Consider the following 22863-nt stretch of genomic DNA (forward strand, 5'->3'; position numbering starts at 1 on the left):
CCTTCTACGTGCTGAACAAGCACAGACTAATCAGGCAGCTGATTTGGCATGTTTACAGTGAACAACCACAGGGCAAAGAGCAGCCTCCACAGATACCGGAAGGAACCTGTCGTCACTCGTAGGGGACTAGACTTCATTTTCTTTCTTGTTTTTTAATTGAATTTATTGGGATGACAGTGGTGCATAAAATTATATAGGTTTCAGGTGTACAATTCTATAACACATCATCTGCACTCTGTATTCAGCGTGTATTCAGCGCCTCAAGTCCAGTCTCTGTCCATCACCATTTCTTCCGTCTCTACCCTCTTCTACCTCCCCCACCCCCTTTCCCTCTGGTGATGTCCGTGCTGTTGTCTGCGTCAGTCTGGTTTTATTTCTTTGCTTCATCTTTTCACCTTTTTCACCCAGATGCCCAAACCTCCTCCCCTCTTACAGCTGCCCATCTGGTCTCTGTATCTATGAGTCTGCTTCTATTTTGTTCGTTAGTTTATTCATTAGCTTGGGTGGGGTCTCAGTATGGTCCTTGAACCAAATGTGCTCTAAGTGCTCTACAAGCACAGACTAATCAGGCAGCTGACCTGCCATGTTTATCATTAACAACCGCGGGGAAGAGAGTGGCCAACACAGAAACTGAAACGAACCTGTCTCTCCTCGCAGGAGCCTGTCTTCCCTCATTTTCCTTTACTTCAAGGGTGAGCTGAAGCCTTCTAAAGCCCACATTTTCTATACTATTGCAATTGTATGTGTATTTTTTGCATTTGTAATGAATAACTCTGCCACGTTTTTTAAATCCCCAGCATGTTTCCAGACAAATTTATGACACCCCTTGTGACAAAGTCCATGCAGGTAATATATAAATAAATAAGTGCATACATACATACATAAATGAATAAATAAATAAAGCAAATCGTGCCAGATATATTGTTGGAGAAAAATAGGCAGTAGTGTGGACCACGGCAAAGTAACAGCAGACTGGATGGCACGCATCTGGGTTAAAGGGAGTAACTGTTAGTTGAGGTCCCAGATCGGTCATGGACATGGTGACCACGGGAAGACAGGGTAGAACAGGAGGATAATGAGTTCAGGTTACATGGTAGGCAGTTAGACGTGAGCAGAGCAAGAGCGATAGGCCAGGCACGAAAGGTCTCCAGAGTGGAAAGCCCCCGGTGCCTAGCAACAGGGAAACAAGGATCTCATTCCCCCGGTAATCTTTTCTCCACTAGCGTATCACTGGTCATTGGGTTCAGGCTTTCCCTTTAACTTTCCTTCCTCCGCGTGTGGCTAGTCATGCAGTAGTCCCCCTTAGAGGAGGAGCAAGGGGCCAAAGAGTAGCTTTGTTCGACTCCCATGAGGGTCCTTGTGCAACCGCTCCCTTAAGCACTCACCACTAGGGATAACATCAGGGTCTCAGGTTCAGCTCCAGGCCCAGAAAAGCAGCAAAACCAGACACGCAATACCACAGCTGACTTCAGGACCAGCTGCACTGATGAATTGCCGCCCAATCAGTGGAGATTCCCTAAAATCCCTAAAAGGACACACCTGAAAAGCTGCTAAATATTCTATTGGGATCCTCTCCTGAGACCTGCAGATAAATACCCTCCAGGCAGAAGAGCCGGGGTAAGGAGCAGATATCTATCTTTCCCCACCCCTCCCCCAGGTGCGCTTTCCTGGCCTCTCTCTCTCTCCTTCTCTCTATCCCTCCCTCCCTCCCTCCTTCCTTCCCTCCCCTAAGCTCCAATGACCCTCTGTTGCTTGTTTCCTGAGCCCATTTCTTCTATAGCTCACCTCTTCTACCTGTGTGACTTTCTAAAAACACTTCTCAAACATTTTATTTGGGATTTTCGTATCTATATTTATAAACTGACTATAGTTTTGATGTCAAGGTTGCTCTGCTCTCTGTTAATTAACTGAGCTGTGCAGCTTCCCACTTTACATCCAGGTCCCGAGGTGGAAATCAGCTGTCCCCTGAAAACCTACCTGGAGGTCTTCCCTTTTGTGAGTGGGGCAATTTTTAATGAGCAACTCATTTAAATAAGGGTCACTACTAGTGTATATATAGACTCTAGTTATTACAAACACTGTAACCTTTTTAATCATTGAGTCTCAGTTTTAACAGCTTTACCTACTCCTAGAGTTTATTATTATTCATTTATTCAATCTTCTTTCTTCTTGAGACAGTTTGGTTTATTATACTTTTATTTTTTTAAATATGAGCATTTGAGAAAACTGATGATAAAATATAGCTACCTTATTATCAAGAAATTCTTCTTCTATGTATATATATAAGAGCATAGGACACTAGCCCTGTATTTCTACTGATCTCTCTCAGGCTTCAGCAGTTATCGTCCGTGAGTTGTTTTGGGTGGTTTGTAATATCATTTTGGTGTTTCCTCTTGTTTAGAAACCCCCTATCCTGTCCTCTGACCAGCTGGGAAGCTTTGGACACCATAGCAAGGGTCACGTATATATTGACTTAGGTGACCTCTGAGCCCAACGGTAACAGGAAATCCCTTCCTCCTTTAATCTCTGATACCCATTCCCTTGATTTTACCTCTCTTCATCCCTCCTCACCTGGGAGGCTGAGAACGGAGTGGCCCAGAGCAGAGGGATCAAATGGCCCCTCTGCTTTTGGTATCAACATTAGCCCAGTCTGAAGTCTGCCGGCCAGGCAACTTACCGAGTATTTAAGGGGAAAAACGCAATAAGGCCATGTTTTTGCCCGGAGTTTTTCCTCCCTGGGGAGCCTGTGCTGGCCCTGGTGACTAATCCTGTAGGACCCCAGGAGCTTGCCAAAGGTCAGCTCAGGAGAACAAGCAGCTGACATAGGAATTTGCAGTCCCCAGACCTGTTTTACTTTTACAATACAGGCATCATGAGGACAAAAACAGCATGACAAGCATCTAATAGCAATCCAAACTTCCCCAAAGGTGTTTATTCTCCTCCCCATCCCAGGAATCATCAGCTTTGACAGCCTCTTGCCCCTTCAAAAGGATCAGTTAGTTAGCAAACTAGCATTAGACTATTCCATGCTGCAGGAGAGTAAGGCACTCATTAATACAATGGACCATCAACAGAAAGACTCAGAAAATCGATGAGTTGTCCGACCGATTCTGATTTTCTTTGTACAAAACATGGGCTTTGTTTCTGGCATGGAAGACCAACCTAATAAAAAGACGCCCAAGAGGAATGACAGCAGATCTCCCTTTATTAGAACTCTTGGTTCCAGAGCCCTTTGCTCCCCATCTAAACTTCAGATGTTTGTTTGCTGGGAAAAACCTTCAGTAAACTGTAAAGAGCCTTTTAGTCATTATTCCCTTCTGGTTACAATATTCTAAGCAGATAAGGCAGCAAGTTACTCAGTACAGAAATAAGTGTAAGGAGCAGAAAGGCGAGCATGGTTTTAGGTTCTCAGCGAAGAGGATGAAACAACTGATGCTTAGAGAATAAAGACACGTGTTGTGAGAACACATACCTCCCTACCCACTGTTCCATCAGGTATCTCCTTGATCAGATACCTACTTTTGCCGGAAGGAAAGTTCTGCTGTTTACACCTGTGGGAGGCAGATTGAGAGTCAGACTCCCCCCCCCTGCCCCCCCGCATTTGATCTACACACAGTGAGTTGAGTCGTATTTGCAGGAAAGTGTTCATGAACTTACATATCTTAGGCGCAGTGGTCGGCAAACTCATTAGTCAACAGAGCCAAATATCAACAGTACAACGATTGAAATTTCTTTTGACAGCCAAATTTTTTTAACTTAAACTATATAGGTAGGTACATTCCTTATCGAGGTAGCACCCGCACATGGTATTGTGTGGAAGAGCCACATTCCAGGGGCCAAAGAGTCGCGTGTGGCTCACAAGCCACAGTTTGCCAACCAGGGTCTTAGGGGAAGTCCTTCCAAACTTTGTCTTGTGTTGACACCTAGAATTTAGAGTCAAGTTCAAAAGGGATGAATATAGACTTAATCTGAAACCAAGTGAACCTGAGATTATGGATCTTCATGGGTTTGTGGATAAGGAAAAGAGAAGAGCAAAGAGTCAAGGGAACAGAAGTGAATTGAGGGAATTGTGAAGCAGCCTATCAAATCAATAGCAGTTACTGAGCCCTGCATGACTTCACACAATGTTTTGTGCTAAAAAGATAGAAGCAGTGTATAGAGCATCAAGCTGGGATGCTAAGGACCCTGGTTCAAAACCACAAGGTTGCCAGCTTGATGCAGGCTCACCAGCTAGAGTGTGGTGTCGCTGGCTTGAACGAGGAATCCTAGACATGATCCCATGGTCGCTGGCTTGAAGCCCAAGATCACAGGCTTGAGCAAGGGGTCACTCACTCTGCTATAGTCCCCCAGGTCAAGGCACATATGAGGATAATCAATGAACAACTAAAGTGCCACTACAATGAGTTAATGCCTCTCATCTCTCTCCCTCCCTATGTCTGTCCTTGTCTGTCCCTATTTCTCTCACTAAAAACAAATTTTTTTTTAATTAAATAAAATAAAAAGATACAGAAATGTGAGACATGGTCCCTGGACCACATTGGGAACAAGACATAAACCCATAACATGATCAAGGAACTATTTTAGGGAGCCCGTAATTCAAGACACACTGTCTGGGACCATGGGGAATTGCATGAACAGCAAAGCAGCAAAGGGAGCCCATCTGGCCTCCCTCCAGAGGTCAGGGACACTTGTAACAAGCAAGTGAGACTTGAGCAGGACGCTGAAGGAGAATTTGGATTCACTGAAGAGAAGAAATGGGAGGGAAAGCCAGTCCTGTTTTGGGTGGAAAATGAACAAAGCTTGAAGGGGGGGAGTCCGTGTAGAATATTTCTGCGACAAGAAGGGAGTCAAGTAGAGAAAGAGAGGAGATAGACATTCATATAGATAAGAGCTAAAGCCATAAAGGTCCTATAAGTTGATGAGTTTGTTTGATTTTATGCTTCAGGAAATACAAACCTTTATTTGTAACCCTATCAGTTCCGGAGACTGGAGTGAGGAAAAGGAGGCTCTCACAAAATTTCAGGGGCACCAAAAAACTCAGTAATCAAGATGAATAATATTCTGATGCAGAACTTAAAAAACAAATTAGTGTAAAAAACAATGAGGAACAAAATATTAGAGTTTTAAATAAGACAAGATCAGTTACAGTGGTATGATGAACCATATTAAAGCCTGAGACAAAAGCAAAAAAAAAAAAGTACCATAATATTGATTTTGTCCTCTTTTTGGAAATTTATATCTCATATTAGCATATTACAAGTTTTGAAAAATACTGCAGAGAAGAACCCTATTCAACTTTGTTTGATCCTACAGATCCCAAATGCATTTAACCACACAACCAACATCTCACATCACTGTAGAGTATCTTTCAGGACAGGCTAATAAAGTCTTTTTTTTTTTACTAAGAAAGCAAGGTATTGAAAGTCAGCAAGATTGTTCTAGTTAACTGAGACTAAATCAATGAAAAATGTTGTAAATGTATGTTATTGTCTTCATTAATAAGCATAATATTATGCACAGTTGTTTTTTTGGTTTTCTATTTGTGACAGAGAGAGGGACAGAGAGAAGGACAGATACGGACAGACAGACAGGAAGGAAGAGAGATAAGAAGCATCATTTCTTCATTGCAGCACCTTAGTTGTTCATTGATTGCTTTCTCATTTGTGCCTTGACCGGGGTCTACAGCAGAGCAAGTGACCCCTTGCTCAAGCCACCAGCCTTGGGCTCAAGCTGGTGAGCTGTGCTCAAGCCAGATGAGTTCGCGCTCAAGTCAGCCACCTCAGGGTTTCAAACCTAGGTCCTCTGCATCCCAGTCTGATGCTCTATCCACTGTGCCACTGCCTGATCAGGCTATTATGAAAATTTTTTAACCTTTCTTTAATTTTCTTTACAAACTTTAACTCATTGTGCTCATTAATGTGTTAAGAACTTTCTGTGAATATGACTGTGTAAATAGTAAGAGGTTAAATAAAATCTGTACTGACTTCAAAGTAAAATAATACCCTTAGTTTCTGCTTACCATGTTGGGAAATGAACACCTAAAAACCCGATCTTCCCGAATCACTAATTCAAAAGACTATATACACCCCCATGTTCATTGCAGCATTATTTACAATAGCCACAATCCGGAAACAGCCCAAGTGCCAATCAGTAGATGAGTGGATAAAAAAAGCAGTGGTACATTTACACAATGGAATACTATGTGACCATAAAAAAGAAATCTTACCTTCTGCAACAGCATGGATGAACCTGGAGATTATTATGCTAAGTGATAGAAGTCAATCAGAGGAAGGCAAATACCATATGATCTCACTTATCTGTTGAATCTAATGAACAAAATGAACTGATGGACAAAATAGAAAAAGAAGCAGGGTCACATGGAACAGACTGACAGCTGTCAGAGGGGAGGGGGCTCAGGGACTGGATGAAAGAAGGTAAAGGGGGCCCTGGCCGGTTGGCTCAGCGGTAGAGCGTCGGCCTAGCGTGCGGAGGACCCGGGTTCGAATCCCGGCCAGGGCACACAGGAGAAGCGCCCATTTGCTTCTCCACCCCTCCGCCGCGCTTTCCTCTCTGTCTCTCTCGTCCCCTCCCGCAGCCAAGGCTCCATTGGAGCAAAGATGGCCCGGGCGCTGGGGATGGCTCTGTGGCCTCTGCCTCAGGCGCTAGAGTGGCTCTGGTCGCAACATGGCGACGCCCAGGATGGGCAGAGCATCGCCCCCTGGTGGACAGAGCGTCGCCCATGGTGGGCGTGCCGGGTGGATCCCGGTCGGGCGCATGCGGGAGTCTGTCTGACTGTCTCTCCCTGTTTCCAGCTTCAGAAAAATGGAAAAAAAGAAAAAAAAAAAAAAGGAAGAAGGTAAAGGGATTAACCAAAAAACATATATATATATAACACAAAGACACAGACAATAGTGTGTGATAGCCAGAAGGAAAGGGGGCGGGGCTTGGTGGAGGTGGGCTAAGGGGAGGGGCACATGGGAACAGACAGAGACTTTGTGGTGGTAGGCGCATGATGCGGTGGGCAGATGATGTTTTATTGAGTTGTACAATTGAAACCTGTATGGTTTTGTGAACTAATGTCATCTCAACAAATTCAACCTTAAAAATAAAAAATAAAATGTAAAATATAAATGCTTGCTCCATCAGGCTAAATAAATATTTTTAAAAGTAAAAAACAAAAACCTCATCTTGCTACCAATAAGAGTTATAATATATAGACAAACTACAAAAACAACTACCTGAGACTCTACAGAAAACAAAAGTAGGATTTTTTTTTTTGAAGGAGAAAAATTGGCAGCAAGGGACACAATGGAACACAGTGAGTTTCTATTTTTTGCGGCTTTCCTCTGAACGCAGTAACTTGAAGATGGATCAGTAAAAGTATACAATCTGAACAAGAAAAAAGTGACCATAGCCTTGTGCATATGTGAAACTATTTCACAAGGTCTTACACACATGTAAATGTAGTTAGAGAAGGAGGAAAGAAAGAAAAGAAGGCAGAAAAAGTGTTTGAAAAAATAATGGCCCCAAATTTACAGATTTCATGGTTCCATAAGCAAGAAACAGAACAAATTTGAAGAGAAGTATTCCTAGAAACACCATGCTCAAACAGTTGAAAACCAAAAACAGAGAAAATGACAAGATCCTCATTTCTGAGAAAACGACTCATTAGGTTCAACAACAATTTGAATGGTCACATTTTATCCTCCAAAACCAAGGAGGTAGGCATACAGTGAAACATCTTTAAAACACTGACACCCCCCCCCCAAAAAAAAACCCTGTAATTGTGTATCTTGCAAAAATATCTTTCAAGAAAGATCTTCTCAAATAATGGAAAGCTAAGGGATTCACTGCCACCATACTTGCACTATAAGATATGTTACTGTGAGTTCTTTAGGCTAAAGGTAAATGATACCACAGAAAACTCGGAGTAAATATAGGGATATAGATAGAAGACTGTTTCTTCTTTAATTTCTTTGTAATGCTGTTTAAAGACATTCAACCTGACAGTTCCCAACAAATCATCTTGCACTCTTCTAGAACATTCCAGTTATGGGGAACTCACAGGCAGATTTGTTGTCTTCCTTAAGACTAATGAAATCTTTCTCCCTTGAAGTTTACTTTTTATTTCCTTTTTGGCTTCTCTCCCCAGTCCCTGCGGTGCCGAGTTCTCTCTCATCCCAACGCTGGTTTCCACCACCCCTTCTGCACATTCAAGCAGTTCCCACCAGAGGGCACTCCAGGCACTGCTCAGTCTCTCACCTCTGCTTTCATACCTTTAGTGTGCTCTCTGCCTTATGACAGGAGCTCTGGCAGACAAACTAATCCCTGCCAAGAGATATTTAATTGTTATTTCAGGTCACTTGGTGCTTTAACCCAACTAAAAGCAGATAGATACATAGAATTGCCAGATTAGAGGGTAACCCTATAGTTGACATTTTCAGAAACTGCCAAACTGTTTTCCAAAGATGCTGCACCATTTTATGTTCCCACCAGCAATGCATGAGAGTTCTGATTGTTTCACATCCTCACTGACCCTTGTTATCGCCTGTCTTTTTTATTATAGCCGTTCTGGTTGGTCAAGTGGCACCTCATTGAGGTTGTGATATGCATTTCCTTAATGATTAATGATGTTGAGCATCTTTTTTATATCCTTATTGGACATTTGTGTATATTATTTGAAGAAATGTCTATTCAAATTCTTTGTCTGTTTTTTAACTGGGTTATTTGTCTTTTTATTATTGAGTTGTAAGAGTTCTTTTCATATTCCGGATATAAGTCCCTTATCAGATATATGATTTGTAAATATTTTTCTCGCAGTCCATGGGTTGTCATTTTACTTTCTCACTGGTGTCCTTTGAAGTACAAAGTTTTCAATTTTGATAAAGTCTAACCTGCCAATCCTCCTTTTATTGCTGTGCTTTTGCTGTCATAACTTAAATCTTTGTCTAAGCCAACATCACACATATTTATTTCTCTGTTTGCTTCTAGGAGTTTTATCGTTTCAGCTCTTATATATAGCTTTATGGTTCACTTTGAGTTAACCTTTGTTTATTGTGTGAGATAGGGGCTCCTGTCCATTCTCCTGCATGTGGCTAGCCAATTATCTCAATACAGGTTTGCTTAATGGATGAAAAGTTTGATATGACTTGTCTTCAGAGATAACCAAGCGTCTAGGTTTTTCCTACCATTCTTACAGGCTAAAAAATAATCAGTAAACTGATACAGGACAGAACATATCTGCTTTTACTTAACATATTTCTAAGACTCTTAGAATGGAGAAGAGAGTGCATTAGAACTATTTACAAAGGATGATGGCATTCCAGCCACATTATGCTCTGCTAATAATTCTGCTAGTAGCCAAGTGTGTGTGTGTGGGGGGGGGGGGGGGTAGAGTATTCCTAGCACCTTCAATCTGGGAAAAGGAATGCTTCATTTGTGGAAGAGTAGGCATCAGCTGAATTGAGAAGACCAGAGAAGGATTAGACAGTCCCCAGAGGCCAAAGGACTACTGTACAGAAGGATTCAGGGCTTTTCATCTTTTAAATTTTTCTATCCTAAATTTTTATTTTGATATATTGGGAGTTTTATTCATCTTTGAATTTTATCTCTAGTTTTATAATGGACATAATAAGGACCCAGTTTAAGTAAATGCCTCTCTAAACCCTTCCCCAGCTTGTCCAGATTCTCAGCATTCTAGCTTTCTTGGTGTTCTCAAATCCTCACCTTTGTTTTATCAACTCAGGGAGACCATCAGCTAGCTCTGTTCGGGTTTCCTTCCCTGTGCTGTGGCTTGGAAACGTTCTGTATTTAATACATTGAGGAAATTGTCAGCTCAGGTTCTTTATTTCCTTTTGCACAGAAACTACTTTCATGCACCATCTGTTATTTAACATATGAACATTGTTTCATATATTTTTCTGGTACCTTAGTTGTAAACATAGTCCTAATTACTACATCATGATTAGTTGTGGACATCCAAAGTCATAAATTGTTTTTGATACCTCATGCTTTTTATTTTCCTTTGACTCAAAATATTTTCTAATTCATCTTGTGATTTCTTCTTAGACATATAGGTTATTTGAAAGCGTATGGGGAATATTCACAGACAGGAGCACTGAAATTGAACTACAATTATGAATATTATTTCTCCTGTTAGACATATAAATGTTTGCCTTATATATTTTGAAAGTCTGTTATTTGGTGCATACAAATTTAGGATTATCTTCTTGAGAACTGGCTTCTTCATCATGATGCAACGTCTCTATCACTTATAGTTCTTGATCTAAAATCTACTTTGATACAAATACAGCCATTCCAGATTCTTTTAACTAATGTTTTTATATGATATGAAAACATCCACTTACTTTTAATCTGAGTGTTTGTATTTACAGCATGTTTTTCGTATATAGCATAAAGTTGGATCTTGCGTTTTTATCCAGTCTGAGAATTTCTGCCTTTTCACTGGCATGCTTATACCACTTACAGGTCACTAATTATTGATATGGTTGAATTTACATTTACTATATATTTCACTATTCTCTGTTTCCCCTCTCCTCTCTTTGCTCATTTCTTCTTCTTTTCCTTAATTATTTGGGGGTTGAGTAGTTTTTTTATGATTCCTTTTCTTTTCTGCTATTAGTTTATTATTTATATATTTTTTAAGCTGTTGCTCTAGAATTTATGCAATATACATCTTTTTTTTTTTTTCATTTTTCTGAAGCTGGAAACAGGGAGAGACAGTCAGACAGACTCCCGCATGCGCCCGACCGGGATCCACCCGGCACGCCCACCAGGGGCGACGCTCTGCCCACCAGGGGGCGATGCTCTGCCCATCCTGGGCGTCGCCATGTTGCGACCAGAGCCACTCTAGCGCCTGAGGCAGAGGCCACAGAGCCATCCCCAGCGCCCGGGCCATCTTTGCTCCAATGGAGCCTTGGCTGCGGGAGGGGAAGAGAGAGACAGAGAGGAAAGCGCGGCGGAGGGGTGGAGAAGCAAATGGGCGCTTCTCCTGTGTGCCCTGGCCGGGAATCGAACCCGGGTCCTCCGCACGCTAGGCCGACGCTCTACCGCTGAGCCAACCGGCCAGGGCCCAATATGCATCTTTAACGTAACACATTTTATATTCAAGCTTATACCTCTATATATAGTGGAAGAACCTTATTTTAATGAATTAATTAACTAAAGGAATTAATGTACTAATGAATTAATTGAATGTAACTGATCTTACAGTATGTATTTGCTTTCTAGTCAGTGCTGAAAAAAGCTACATCCCTGTGAGGAAGACTTGGTACCGCGGAGCCTCTGGAGTAAAAGCGAGCACAGACCACAGGGAAACCCTGGCGGGTGCTTCTTACTCTGGGTGCTCTCATCCCGCATTGGCCTCACGGAACTTGAACTCTGCACACACTTCTCAGAACAATTCCTTCAACTCTTTCTCACATGTGTCACTGATGCAGAGACTTAAAACCATCTTTATGAGGTGAGAGGACATAAATACAATTAAGTTATTTATTGCAAGGCACAGCCATCTGGCTTGTGTTTCAAAAACTCGGCGCTTCCCTTATGGAAAACAAGAAGAGCTTATTCTCTCGCTCTGGGGGACTACCTTCCTTTGGATGATGAAGTGATCGAACTTGCACACGTGGAGAAGGGGACGAGCGCCCTGTGTCAGGAGGGGCCCTGCCTCCCAAGGCCCTCTGCTTCTCCTCCTTGTCAACTCTCCCCCACCCCATCTCTCCACTCCCACATAAGTCCCCCCTCCTTCTGCTCCCTCCCTCCGTTCTCCTCCTCTCAGCCAGCCTGCCAGGTGGGAGGGAGTATCAGGTATCCTTCACCTAGACCCCGACTATGCTGAGCACAGCCAAACCCTGAACCTAAGAAGGTTGGGACGAAAGGAACCAACACAGCTTAGTACATATTATTTAACCTTCCCCAACAACATATTTCATTCATCCAAATCCCAGGCTGTGGTTGGTGGGAAGAAATGAGAAACAATACAAAAAATATAGAACCTTTCAAGGTCACAGCTCAGCAGACTTATAAAGAGAAAGAGAAAATCTCTTTCTTAGATATTAAACGCACTCAATGGCTATTAAACCTCCCGAGCACCCACCCACATCACCGTCTGGCGCCATGCCTCTTCTTTTATCATGGCATAGTGCAGAGGCTATAAAACAATCAACAGCTTCCTCTAGAAGGGTTTGCTTTACATTTAGTGTTACCCTGCTTATCTGCCATGCCTGGATCTCAGCTCACAGCCCTTTAGAGAATTAAAAGTCCAGGCAAGAAAGGAAATGACTCTTCATGAGTCCCTCCCTTCATGTGCCAAGAGCTTTCCCCCTTGCTTCTTGGTGAGATGCCACAGGTCCCACAGAAAGTCAGGGAGGCCATTGCATAACTACAGGGCAGTAAATCATAGTTTTATTTATTTGTTCCTGAAAGGGCTTAAACCACCAAAATCACTGTTTAATTGCAAATTTCTCATTAGTGGTCTTTTCTTCTTCAGAATACAGTGGAGCTAATGTGGCTTATTATATTGAGGATAAGGGTGATTTATGACTTAAAACCTTTTCCAAACTGAACACAAATATCTACTGTATCTCTACTACACTGAGATCTCTACCACACCTTCATTTTATCAAATGAAGGGTTAAAGAAAGGTAGTTTTCAGTGTCATGGTGAGAAATGGAAGTCACAGAGCCCCAGCTATATTTTAAAAACCATTTCAAGGAGTGTGTCTCCGCTCCTGTGTCCCCCTGAACATTAGGGGTGGCGCCCAACCTTAGCACATTTCCCTGCACCTTTAATGCACCTCCTTGGAGTGGAGCTCTGAACGGTGGTGGAGAAGCTCTGTAAATCCTTCTTCTTTTTTAGTTTCAGTTCCAAGACCCTAATTTCAAGTTGGCAGAACAAAGAGAGAAAAGGCAACACTAAAAAAAAAAAAAAACATATGAGAAAAGAAAACAAACAAAAAAACCACAGCCCAAAGCCTTATAGAAATCTTAATGAGTCCAGGGGTCTTTTAATTCAAGGAAAGTTAGTTAACATCCATGATTCAGGAGGTATTAAATGAACAGCAAAAACACTTATACATTTGATTATGATTTGTGTTTTTCAGTAATCTACATCATCCTCGGATCTTTACAAAGTTCTCTGTGTGTCTTGCACGGGGAATTTCTGCACTTAGCACTGCGTCTGATATAATACTGGTGCTCATTTCTCAAAAGAAGTTGCTCAATATCACCAATGCTTGTTACAAAGGTAGGTCAAAGAGACAAGTAGCTTATACATTCTGATTACAAGCGTTCATCCCCTTCCTCCCAGAGCACAATGTCTCAGCACCGGGCCAGGGTGGGCCCCTCCACGGGGGTTGCAAACTCTAGTGCAGACCAGCTGATCAGTCCCAGGTTTTAGCAGGCTTCGTGAGCCCAGATCTTCCAACTTTTTAAAGAAAACTAGAAAATAGAAACCTCATTTTTAAAATTTGGAAACATTGAATGTAAAAAGAGAGAGAGAGAATCAAACTGAGTAAATCACTGTCTGAGCCCCAAGAAACAGTTTTTCTGTCCAGATTCCTCCCTCTGGTTACAGCGTTCAGCTTCTGTTCTGGGCCCTTTGAGGACTGATGTTCAAGACACACCTTCCTGATCAGATCCTGGGAACAGTGGTGAAGATTCCAGGAGAGGAAAGTTGCTGGGTTCTTCTGATCAGCTTCACTGTCACTGTAGACACCTCATTGGGCCAAGCAGCATCTGACTGTCATCATCTCTTTATCTGATGCTTGCTCGTTATTTGGGTATTTCCACCAGTTTCCTAGGATAAAAGAGTTCACAGTAGCCACTCTAAAACACTTCTTTCCTCTCTCTGTAGCCATGCATGGTCATGCCGTTTTCTTAGAGATCATTAGAAGCTTCAGTAAAACCCATAGCAGTTCTCTGGGTGAGGCTATGCTATCCCCACCAGAGGTTATGAAATCTTCAGAAAGACAGAGGCACTGAGACAACGCACAAATTTGAAATGGGGTCAATGGATGGTTGCATTTTCAGCAATCTGAAGAGAGGGCTTCCTCTGTTCAAAGTCTACCTAATCATTTCCTATTTTTCATAATTAACTAAGGAAAATGAAGATGTGACTGAGTTTTCATTTCACAGATTTGCTCTGTGGGGCTGTGCAATTTCAGAATTTAAATCTCTGCTACTCTTTGTATGGGTATAGAATATGTATCTTTTAATTAGTTCTATAAACACTGCCCTCAACCCAACTTTCTTGACTACAGCGTTCTCTTACATTGATATAGAGCATGTATAAAGCTACATGTACTTAGATCACATGAATAAAAATATGTGGGGAAGCTCTGCACTTTCTAGGAGGAATAGCTAAGGGTCTTGTAGAAGCTTCAAAGATAGAGACCCCTGGGTAGGTGAGAGTACAGACTAAGTGGGTATCAGACAGACGCTCCAGGCCAGCTGGAAGAACACAAAAGGCCTACTATTGTGTATACACAAACTATTATAGCATATATATGTGAACTTTAAAGGTTACAGGTTATGCAGCCTGGTGATTTTCAACAGCATTTTGGGAGCTTTGTTCCTTTGTTTAGTTGGTTTCTTTAAAAGATAAATGGAATGAGGACTTTCCGAATTTTGGGGTAGTCCTCAAAGATCTTGAGGTAGAACCTAAAAGACAAGAAACAAATTATTATAATCAAGCAATGGTCAATGGTTAAGGTTTGTTGTGCCTGAAATCCTTCTTGTAAATCAACCTACACTTATTCAGGGCCCGATTCTTCCCACTGGACATTTGTCCATCTTCTTTCTCCTTCCTGCATCCTGCTCTTACAAATGTTGGAAAATGTCAACAACCAGAGTGCAGCAGTGATGGTTGCACGAGATTATGACTGTACCTAATGCCACTGAATTGTGTACTGAAAACAGTAAATGTTGTCAGGTATATTTTATCACAATAAAAAAAGAATGTAAGGACCAGAAAGATGTGCTCCATGGATTCACCTGAGAAATGTAGGGAAATAGAGACCCAAAAGGCTGTGGGCAAAGTTAACGCCAAAAAAATGTTCCCAGGGATATATACCTTCAAGAAAATATTACTTTGTGTTATGGGTTGAATTGTGTCATCACAAAATGTATGCTGAACTCCTAGTATGTGAGAATGTGACCTTACTTTGGAAACAGGGTCATTATAAATATAACTTATTAAATGAAAATGAGGTCATAATGGAGCAGGGTGAACCCTTAATCCAATATGACTGATGTCTCATAAGAAGGGGAGAAAAGACACAGAGACAGAGATATGTAGGGGAGAAGGCCATATGAACACAGAGCGGAGATTTCAGTGATGCAGCTGTCAGTCACGGAACACCAAGAATTGCTGGCCTCCACCGAAAGCTAGGAAAAGGCAAAGAAGGATTCTTCCCCAGACCATCAGAGAGAAGCATGCATGGCCCTGCACACACCTTGATTTCAGACTTCTGTCTCCAGACCAGGGAGAGATCAGGTGGCATGGTTCCTCCAACTTTGTTCTCCTTTCTCAAGATTTCTGTGGCTAGTCAGGGTCTTTTATGAGATTCCATATACATTTTTAGATTATTTGTTCTAGTTTTATGAAATACAGCATTGGTATTTTGATAGGAATTGCACTGAATCTACAGATTGCTTTGGATAGTATGGACATTTTTAACAATGTTAATTCTTCCTATCCATGAGCATGGTATATGCTTCCATTTAATTGTATCTTCTTCCATTTCTTCTTTCTGTGTCTCATAATTTTCTCAGTACAGGTCTTTTACCACCAAAGTTGAGTCACACTACTTGATTTAAAAGCATACAAGGCCATAGTAATCAAAACAGCATGGTACTAGCATAACGACAGGCATATAGGACAGAATAAGGAGCCCAGAAATAAACCCATGCCTATATGGTCAATTAATATTTGACAAAGGAGGCAAGAACATACAATGGGATGAAGACAGTCTATTCAATAAATGGTGTTGGGAAAATTGGACAGATACACAAAAAAATGAAACTAGACCACCTTCTTACACCATGTATAAGAACAAACTCAAAATGGATTAAATACTTAAATGTAAGACTCAAACCCATAAAACTCCAAAACATAAGCAGTAAAATCTCAGACATTTCTCTTAGTAATATTTTTTCTGATATATCTCCTCAGGCAAGGGAAACAAAAGAAAAACAGATGGGACTACATCAAGCTAAAAAGCTTTGTAGAGCAAAGAAAACCAGCAACAAAATAAAAAGACAATCTATTGAATGGTAGAATATATTCACTCCTGGTAACTATGAAGCAATAAAGTCTAAGAGAATAAAGCCATTCAGTTTGTGGTCATCTGTTTTGGCAGCCAGGGGAGAATAATACATCTTGTTAAAAAGGCTTTCTCCTTAAGTAACCGGGTTGTCCTCTTAACTAGTTGAAGCTGGTAGCTCTCAAGTTATAACCACAATGACACATTCTGTTAAAAAAAAAAAAAAAACCTTAGTTTGATCAGAAAGACAAATAGTAATAATTCTCTACAAGAGGCGGCTGGGTTTGGGAGCTATGTTGAGAGAGATGTGGTGAGCTGCCTCTCACAGAGCCCAGTCAGCCCTATAAAAAGACGCCCTCTTCCTCTCCCTCCGAAGGTGCTGACACACAAGGATAAGGACTCATTTTGAATTTTGTTGCTGCACCAGCTGGAACCCTCAGGTACAATGGCTGCCCCTCCATAGACCAAGCCCAGCTCAGTCCAAGCTTCTCAGGGCCCCTCCAACTGCTGGCCCATGCCCTTTCCTCCACACTCCCTTCCCCCAGCCCCTGGTGGGCAACAGCCCCTGCCTGAAGTGGGAGAACTGCTGCGCTGACTCTCACAAGCTGGGGACCCTCTGCTGCCCTCCGGAGCCCCACCCCCAAGCTAGGCAGTGGCAAGAGTAGGTCATGATTCAGGGATTTGGCATGATGATGGGGCCAACTTGGACTTGGTGAACATGTTAAGGACACTACTCTTTTATGGATTCTTGCTGTATTGGCCAAGAGTTTGCTTAAAGGCTTTTAATCACTGTAAAAAAAAATAGAAGACTGGATAAAGAAGATGGGGCACATATACACCATGGTATACTATTCAGCTAGAAGAAATGATGACATCGGATCACCTACAGCAGAATGGTGGAACCTTGATAACATTATGCGGAGTGAAATAAATGAATCAGAAAAAAACAAGAACTGCAGGATTCCATACATTGGTGGGACATAAAAGCGAGACTAAGAGGCATGGATGGGAGTGTGGTGGTTACGGAGGGTGGGGGGAGAGGAGGAGGGAGAGGGAGAGGGGGAGGGGTACAAAGAAAACTGGATAGAGGGTGATGGAGGACGATCTCTCTTTGGGTGATGGGTATGCAACAGAACTAAATGACTAGATAACCTGGAAATGTTTTCTTTGAATATATGTACCCTGATTTATTGATGTCACCCCATTAAAATAAAAATTTATTTATAAAAAAAAAAAGAATAGGTCATGAGAAGAGCTGTTGTTCCATCACTCCCGGCAGGCGCCTGCACAAACTGCACTCTGGGGGGAAGATCCCATCCTTAGTGCAACCCTCAGGACCATGAGATGACTCAGTAGCTAGACTAACACCTAGGCAGAGCTTAAGGGGTGCCCCAGGTCCTGGTTCCAAGTCCATTTCTGTGCCCTCTGACTATTCCACACCCCACATCCCCAGTAATTATAGGCCTCTCCTCCAACTATAAAAGCCATTTTAGAGAAAGGTTCTGAAATTCACGTTTAAAGCCTGACCACAACCTAGTATATCACCCTTTCCCTGCCAGCAAGCCTTTTAGTTCACTCTCTTGCCCCCACCACATCCCAGGCGCTGGGACTGGGAGGGAGGTGGGAGTTAGGAAAGCTTTAGACTAGACTTAGGAAAGTTCTAAGCCCCAGCAACTTCCTGACATTTCCCAGGGGACCGGATGGTCCTGAAACTGCACCACATGAGTAATTGCGTACCTACCTTCCCAGGAAGTCAGCAATGACCTCGGCTGTGATTCATGGAGGGTAGAGATAGGGAAGGAGGGCACTAACTAAATAAGCCCTGGTATTACACTGATTCCGGAAAGGATCCTGGAGTTTCCAGGGCTCTGATAACCTGAACTGTTAGCACCAAACCTAGAATTAAAAATGGCAGCCACACTAGGCTCGGGGCTAATACTTTTCCCCAGTGGTTCTCTTTCCTGGCCATATACCTCAGAATGACCCGTGACGCTTTAGAAAGTGCTGAGCATGCGCCCACCCACAGAGCACACTTTGAAAAATGTGGTGGAAGTGAATTGAATTAAAGCATGGCCATGGAAGTTACTTCTCGTACCGCCTGACTCTCCAAACAGTAGCTATCGCCAGCCAAGCCTACTAGTAGGGCACAGAGCCGGAGCTGACTAACTCGTGTGGATGTCAGTCACTTCTCTGGGAAGCCTTCTTCAACAAGACGGCAGGGTGGCTTCCCAAGCCACCTGGCGTGCCTTTGTTGACATGGGTTCACTTTTGCTCATAGAAAAAAGAGGTTGTTACTGCTATTGTCATCCAGCTAAGTTCCAACTTCAGTGGAAGCCCATGAAGTCAGAATCCTCCAGTACAGATTACAGCATCAACCTTACCTTATAAAAATGAACGTCTTAGGTTTCTACATCTGACTCGCTGTGCTAAAAGCCTGTTTGGCGTGGAAAGCTGTGTGGATACTGCCACCTGGATTGGAAAGCTTACCTGTGGTGGTGAAAAGCTCGCAGCCCAAGGAAACAAAAGGAGAAGAAGGCAAATGCAAGAGCTGGGAGGGACCAGGTGGCCAGGGCATAGCCGATCCATTCGATGATCTCACCAAGGAAATTGGCTCCAGAAACGTACGTGAACAAGCCACCTGTGTGCAGAACCCAGAAGCCAATCATCAGCACTGGATCACTGTGACATTAAACCCCTCTGCTTTGCTCACAATACAGATGGGGTAGTGAGAACAAATGTGGGCTAGAGACTCTACCAGGGGTCCCCAAACTTTTTACACAGGGGGCCAGTTCACTGTCCCTCAGACCGTTGGAGGGCCAACACATACAGTGCTCCTCTCACTGACCACCAATGAAAGAGGTGCCCCTTCTGGAAGTGCAGTGGGGCCGGATAAATGGCCTCAGGGGGCCGCATGCGGCCCGTGGGCTGTAGTTTGGGGACCCCTGCTCTACACAGTCATTACCATCTGGTGGAATTCACTTGGGGAGAAAGGAAAACAAAGGAACAGCAGCCTGTAGCTTAGTTTTAAAACATCCTGAAACAGTGAGGAGTGGTCCCACCTGCTTGATGGGTTCCATCCAGATCTCTAACAACTGCGGGATCCCAGGCTGTCTACAGGACAGGATGAGAGGCAGAAAGTCTAGCTTTTCATTCTATTAAGTAAGGTTTCCAGGCCACCTTTCACCTTCTCACCTTTCCCCGGACTGCTCAGCACATTTCACATTCACAGTCACACGGGGTAAAGTGACAAACCCGGTGAAAATAGTACTATTGATGTGATCAGGAATTCGATTCTCCTCTGGCACTTGCCCTTCCAAAGCAGCACACTCTGTTCAAGTTTAAAGGAGGAAGCAAGAGCTGCAGGTGTTTGACCTGCCGGAGGTGAGCGAAGTCAGCTGCAGTGGATTTTCTAAGTTTACTTTCTATCCAACCATGTATTCTGACACCAGACCTATATTAGAAGCCACAGCATTTCTTTTTATTATTATTATTCATTTTTAGAGAGAGAGGAGAGAGAGAAGAGGGAAGGAGCAGGAAGCATCAACTCCCATATGTGCCTTGACCAGGCAAGCCCAGGGTTTTGAACTGGCGACCTCAGCGTTGCAGATCGACACTTGATCCACTGCGCCACCACAGGTCAGGCAGCCACAGCATTTCTAATCATAGTAGATGTTATCTGCCCTCGAAATTGCTGTCCTGCACTACACTGGCAAAGTTTTATCTACAACAAATATTTTCTTTCCATAGTTACATAAAGAAGATTTTCTTTTTAAATCATTCTCTGATAGAACCCAAGAGTTGGAAACTAACCCTGGCAGCTTTTAAGAGCTTTCTCTGATATTTTGTGTCTAGTTACTGAGTGAAGATTTACTAACTGAAACCCCTTAAAGTTACCTTCCTTCAGGATGACAATGCATTCGCGGTTTCCAATCTGTGACTCCCCAGACTTCGGGAGGAACCACTCACCTATTGCAGAGTCTATAAAGTGTCTATGGATATAGCAAATGGTACATATCAACCTATTGTATTATTGTTGTTTGATATAGATACTGTTAAGATGTTAGCAACTAGGCCTGACCAGGCCATGGCGCAGTGGATAGAGCATCGGACTGGGATGCGGAGGACCCAGGTTCGAAACTCCGAGGTTGCCAACTTGAGCGTGGGCTCATCTGGTTTGGGCAAGGCTCACCAGCTTGAGCCCAAAGTCACTGGTTTGAGCAAGGGGTCACTCGGTCTGCTGTAGCCTCTCGGTCAAGGCACATATGAAAAAGCAATCAATAAACAACTAAGGAGCCACAATGAAGAATTAATGCTTCTCATCTCTCTCCCTTCCTTATCTGCCCCTCTCTCTGTCTCTCTCTGTCTCTGTCACACACAAAAAAAAGATATTAGCAACACATATTCATTTAAATATGCTATTGAATTTATAATAGTTTTACCATTATTTTCTTAATCAACGATTATTAATCTGCACTAACACCATGTTATAATTTAGGAAAATTTTTAATCTTAAGGGTTCTAGTAACATGAAAAGTGATGGGAGCCATTAACCTGCATGAATAACTATTTAAAAATATTGAAGGATTACTTGGACTGACTCACTTCCACACCTGCTTATATTTGTCAGCTCATGCCCTAGTTTCTTGGAGCAGTAAAGATTTATCTCTGAAAATGCACTGGTAAGATATCTCATCCTAATTTTTGATTAAGTAAATATGGTTCTCTACACCTTTGAGAATATACAAGTGGCAGGAAATATGCAAGCACTACCCCTGACTATTTATTAGATAAATCTAGTGAGACTTATTGGAGAGGGCAAATTTGCTGGTCACGCATGATTCGGCTCTATTTGCTAACCTAGGAAATATTGACACTCTGTGTATATACGGTGGTTAATTTTTTGTGTCAATTTGAATGGGCCATGGACTGCCCAGATGGCTGGTAAAACGCTATTTCTGGGCGTGCCCCGGAGGGTGTTTCTGGATGAGATTAGTATTTGAATTGATAGACTGAGTAAAGCTGATTGTTCTTCCCAAGGTGCACTGGCCTTGTCCAGTCCATTGATGGCCTGACCAGAACAAAAAGGCAGAGAAAGGAAGAATTCCCTCTCTCTGCCCAACTGCCTCTGAGCTGGGACATCGGTCTGCTCCTGCACTCCAACGGGAACGCATACCACCTGCCCTTCTGGGCCTCTGGCTTGCAGATGGCAGATCACGGGGCTTCTCGATCCCCGCAGTTATGTGAGCCCATTCCTTATAACGAACACTGCATATCTATATTTATACCTGCATCTTATTGGTTCTGTTTCTCTGAGAACCCTCATATAGCACGTGATCATCTCACCGACTTCAACGAGGTGGCAGCTGACTTCCACCCCATCCCAAGCCTCACACCCCACTCCCCCCACCCCACCCCCATCTTCAGGGTGATGTGATCTTGCATCTGCTGAGAAACCTTGTACTTCTCCTTAACTTCGGTGTTCAAATCAGAAGCACAAATGTGTCATGGGGTGGGGTGGGGTGTGGAGGAGAAATCCCCAGACGGTCCCCAAACCGGGATATATTATGTCATTTCTGCCCTCCCCGCACCCTCTCCATTTGTTACTCACAGTGTAACCCCCGGGACTGGCTCCCCGGGAGGAGTGGGACCCTGGGCAGCAGGGTGGCATTACCTTCCGGGATCTTATAGATGACTTCTCCAGGCTTCCGGAGCCGGCGCAAGATGTAGTCGCTGTGGATGTTGATCCCCATTCCCAAGATAAATAAAAGGACGCCTAGGCAAAGAAGAGAGAGGAAGGTGGAAAATGTATTCTCATTTTGGTGTTTTTCTCATAAACTAAGTTGCTGTGGTTTTCTTTCTTTCTAAAAAGTAAAAGAAGGGCATTTAATTTCAAATTCTAAAAATGGTATTAGTATATGGTCAAAAAGGGGGGGCCGGGGGGCCTGCACAGGAGCACACAGAGCTCTTCCTTGTTTTTGTTTGTTTTCCTTTGTGCCCGCGCCTCCGGCACATGCCGCTGTGCACACGTAGCCGCATTCGCACAGCTAATCCTCTGGCTGCTTGTTTTTTCAAGTGTTCGCTCTGGCTGCCATGTGGAGAAAGGATTACTGAAGGCCAGTTCAGTCTGAAGGTCACCGTGGCTGTCCAGGCAAGAGGTCAGTGTGGCTTGGACTAGGATGAACTCAGTGCAGTGGAGGAGAAATGAGCCCCATTGGCAAGTGTTTTGGAGCTAAAGGTAGCAGCACTAAGCTGATGGACAGAATGTGATCTGTGATATAAAGAGAGGAACTGAGGGTAATCTCGAGATTTTTGGTCTGAGCCAAAATATGATACAAACAGTCGAACCTTCCTGGGCTTGGTTCCTCTGACAGATAATGAAACAAATTCAATGATCAGCGTTTTCTACGATGTTAGATAGGCAGTCCAGAAAAGTCTGTTTGAGGAGGCGGGACTTAGTAAAGACCTAAATAAAGTGAGGGACCTAGCTGCGTGGATATATAGGATCAGAGCATCCCTGGCAGAGAGAGTAGTCTGCACAAAAGAGCTGGGGAGCAGGACAAGCTGGCCAATTAAGGCTCCAC

General features: G+C 43.0%; 1 protein-coding gene and 1 long non-coding RNA gene across 2 annotated transcripts in view; one reads left to right on the forward strand and one right to left on the reverse strand.

Moving 5' to 3' along the window:
* Positions 1 to 601: 601 nt before the first annotated feature.
* Positions 602 to 13238, forward strand: LOC136330278 (uncharacterized). Its single transcript, XR_010730267.1, has 4 exons — positions 602 to 692; positions 798 to 846; positions 11251 to 11482; positions 13121 to 13238. It is a non-coding gene; the product is annotated as an uncharacterized lncRNA (long non-coding RNA).
* Positions 12994 to 22863, reverse strand: part of SRD5A2 (steroid 5 alpha-reductase 2) — a 54410-nt gene continuing 44540 nt past the window's right edge. The window contains exons 3-5 of the mRNA XM_066266842.1: positions 21954 to 22055; positions 18770 to 18920; positions 12994 to 14678 (exon numbers count right to left, since the gene is read on the reverse strand). Coding sequence (XP_066122939.1) covers positions 14612 to 14678; positions 18770 to 18920; positions 21954 to 22055 — 320 coding nt within the window. The 3' untranslated portion in view covers positions 12994 to 14611. The remainder of the gene's footprint in view (positions 14679 to 18769; positions 18921 to 21953; positions 22056 to 22863) is intronic.

The sequence above is a fragment of the Saccopteryx bilineata genome, chromosome 3 (genome assembly GCF_036850765.1).
Source record: "Saccopteryx bilineata isolate mSacBil1 chromosome 3, mSacBil1_pri_phased_curated, whole genome shotgun sequence".
Taxonomy (NCBI): Eukaryota; Metazoa; Chordata; class Mammalia; order Chiroptera; family Emballonuridae; genus Saccopteryx; species Saccopteryx bilineata.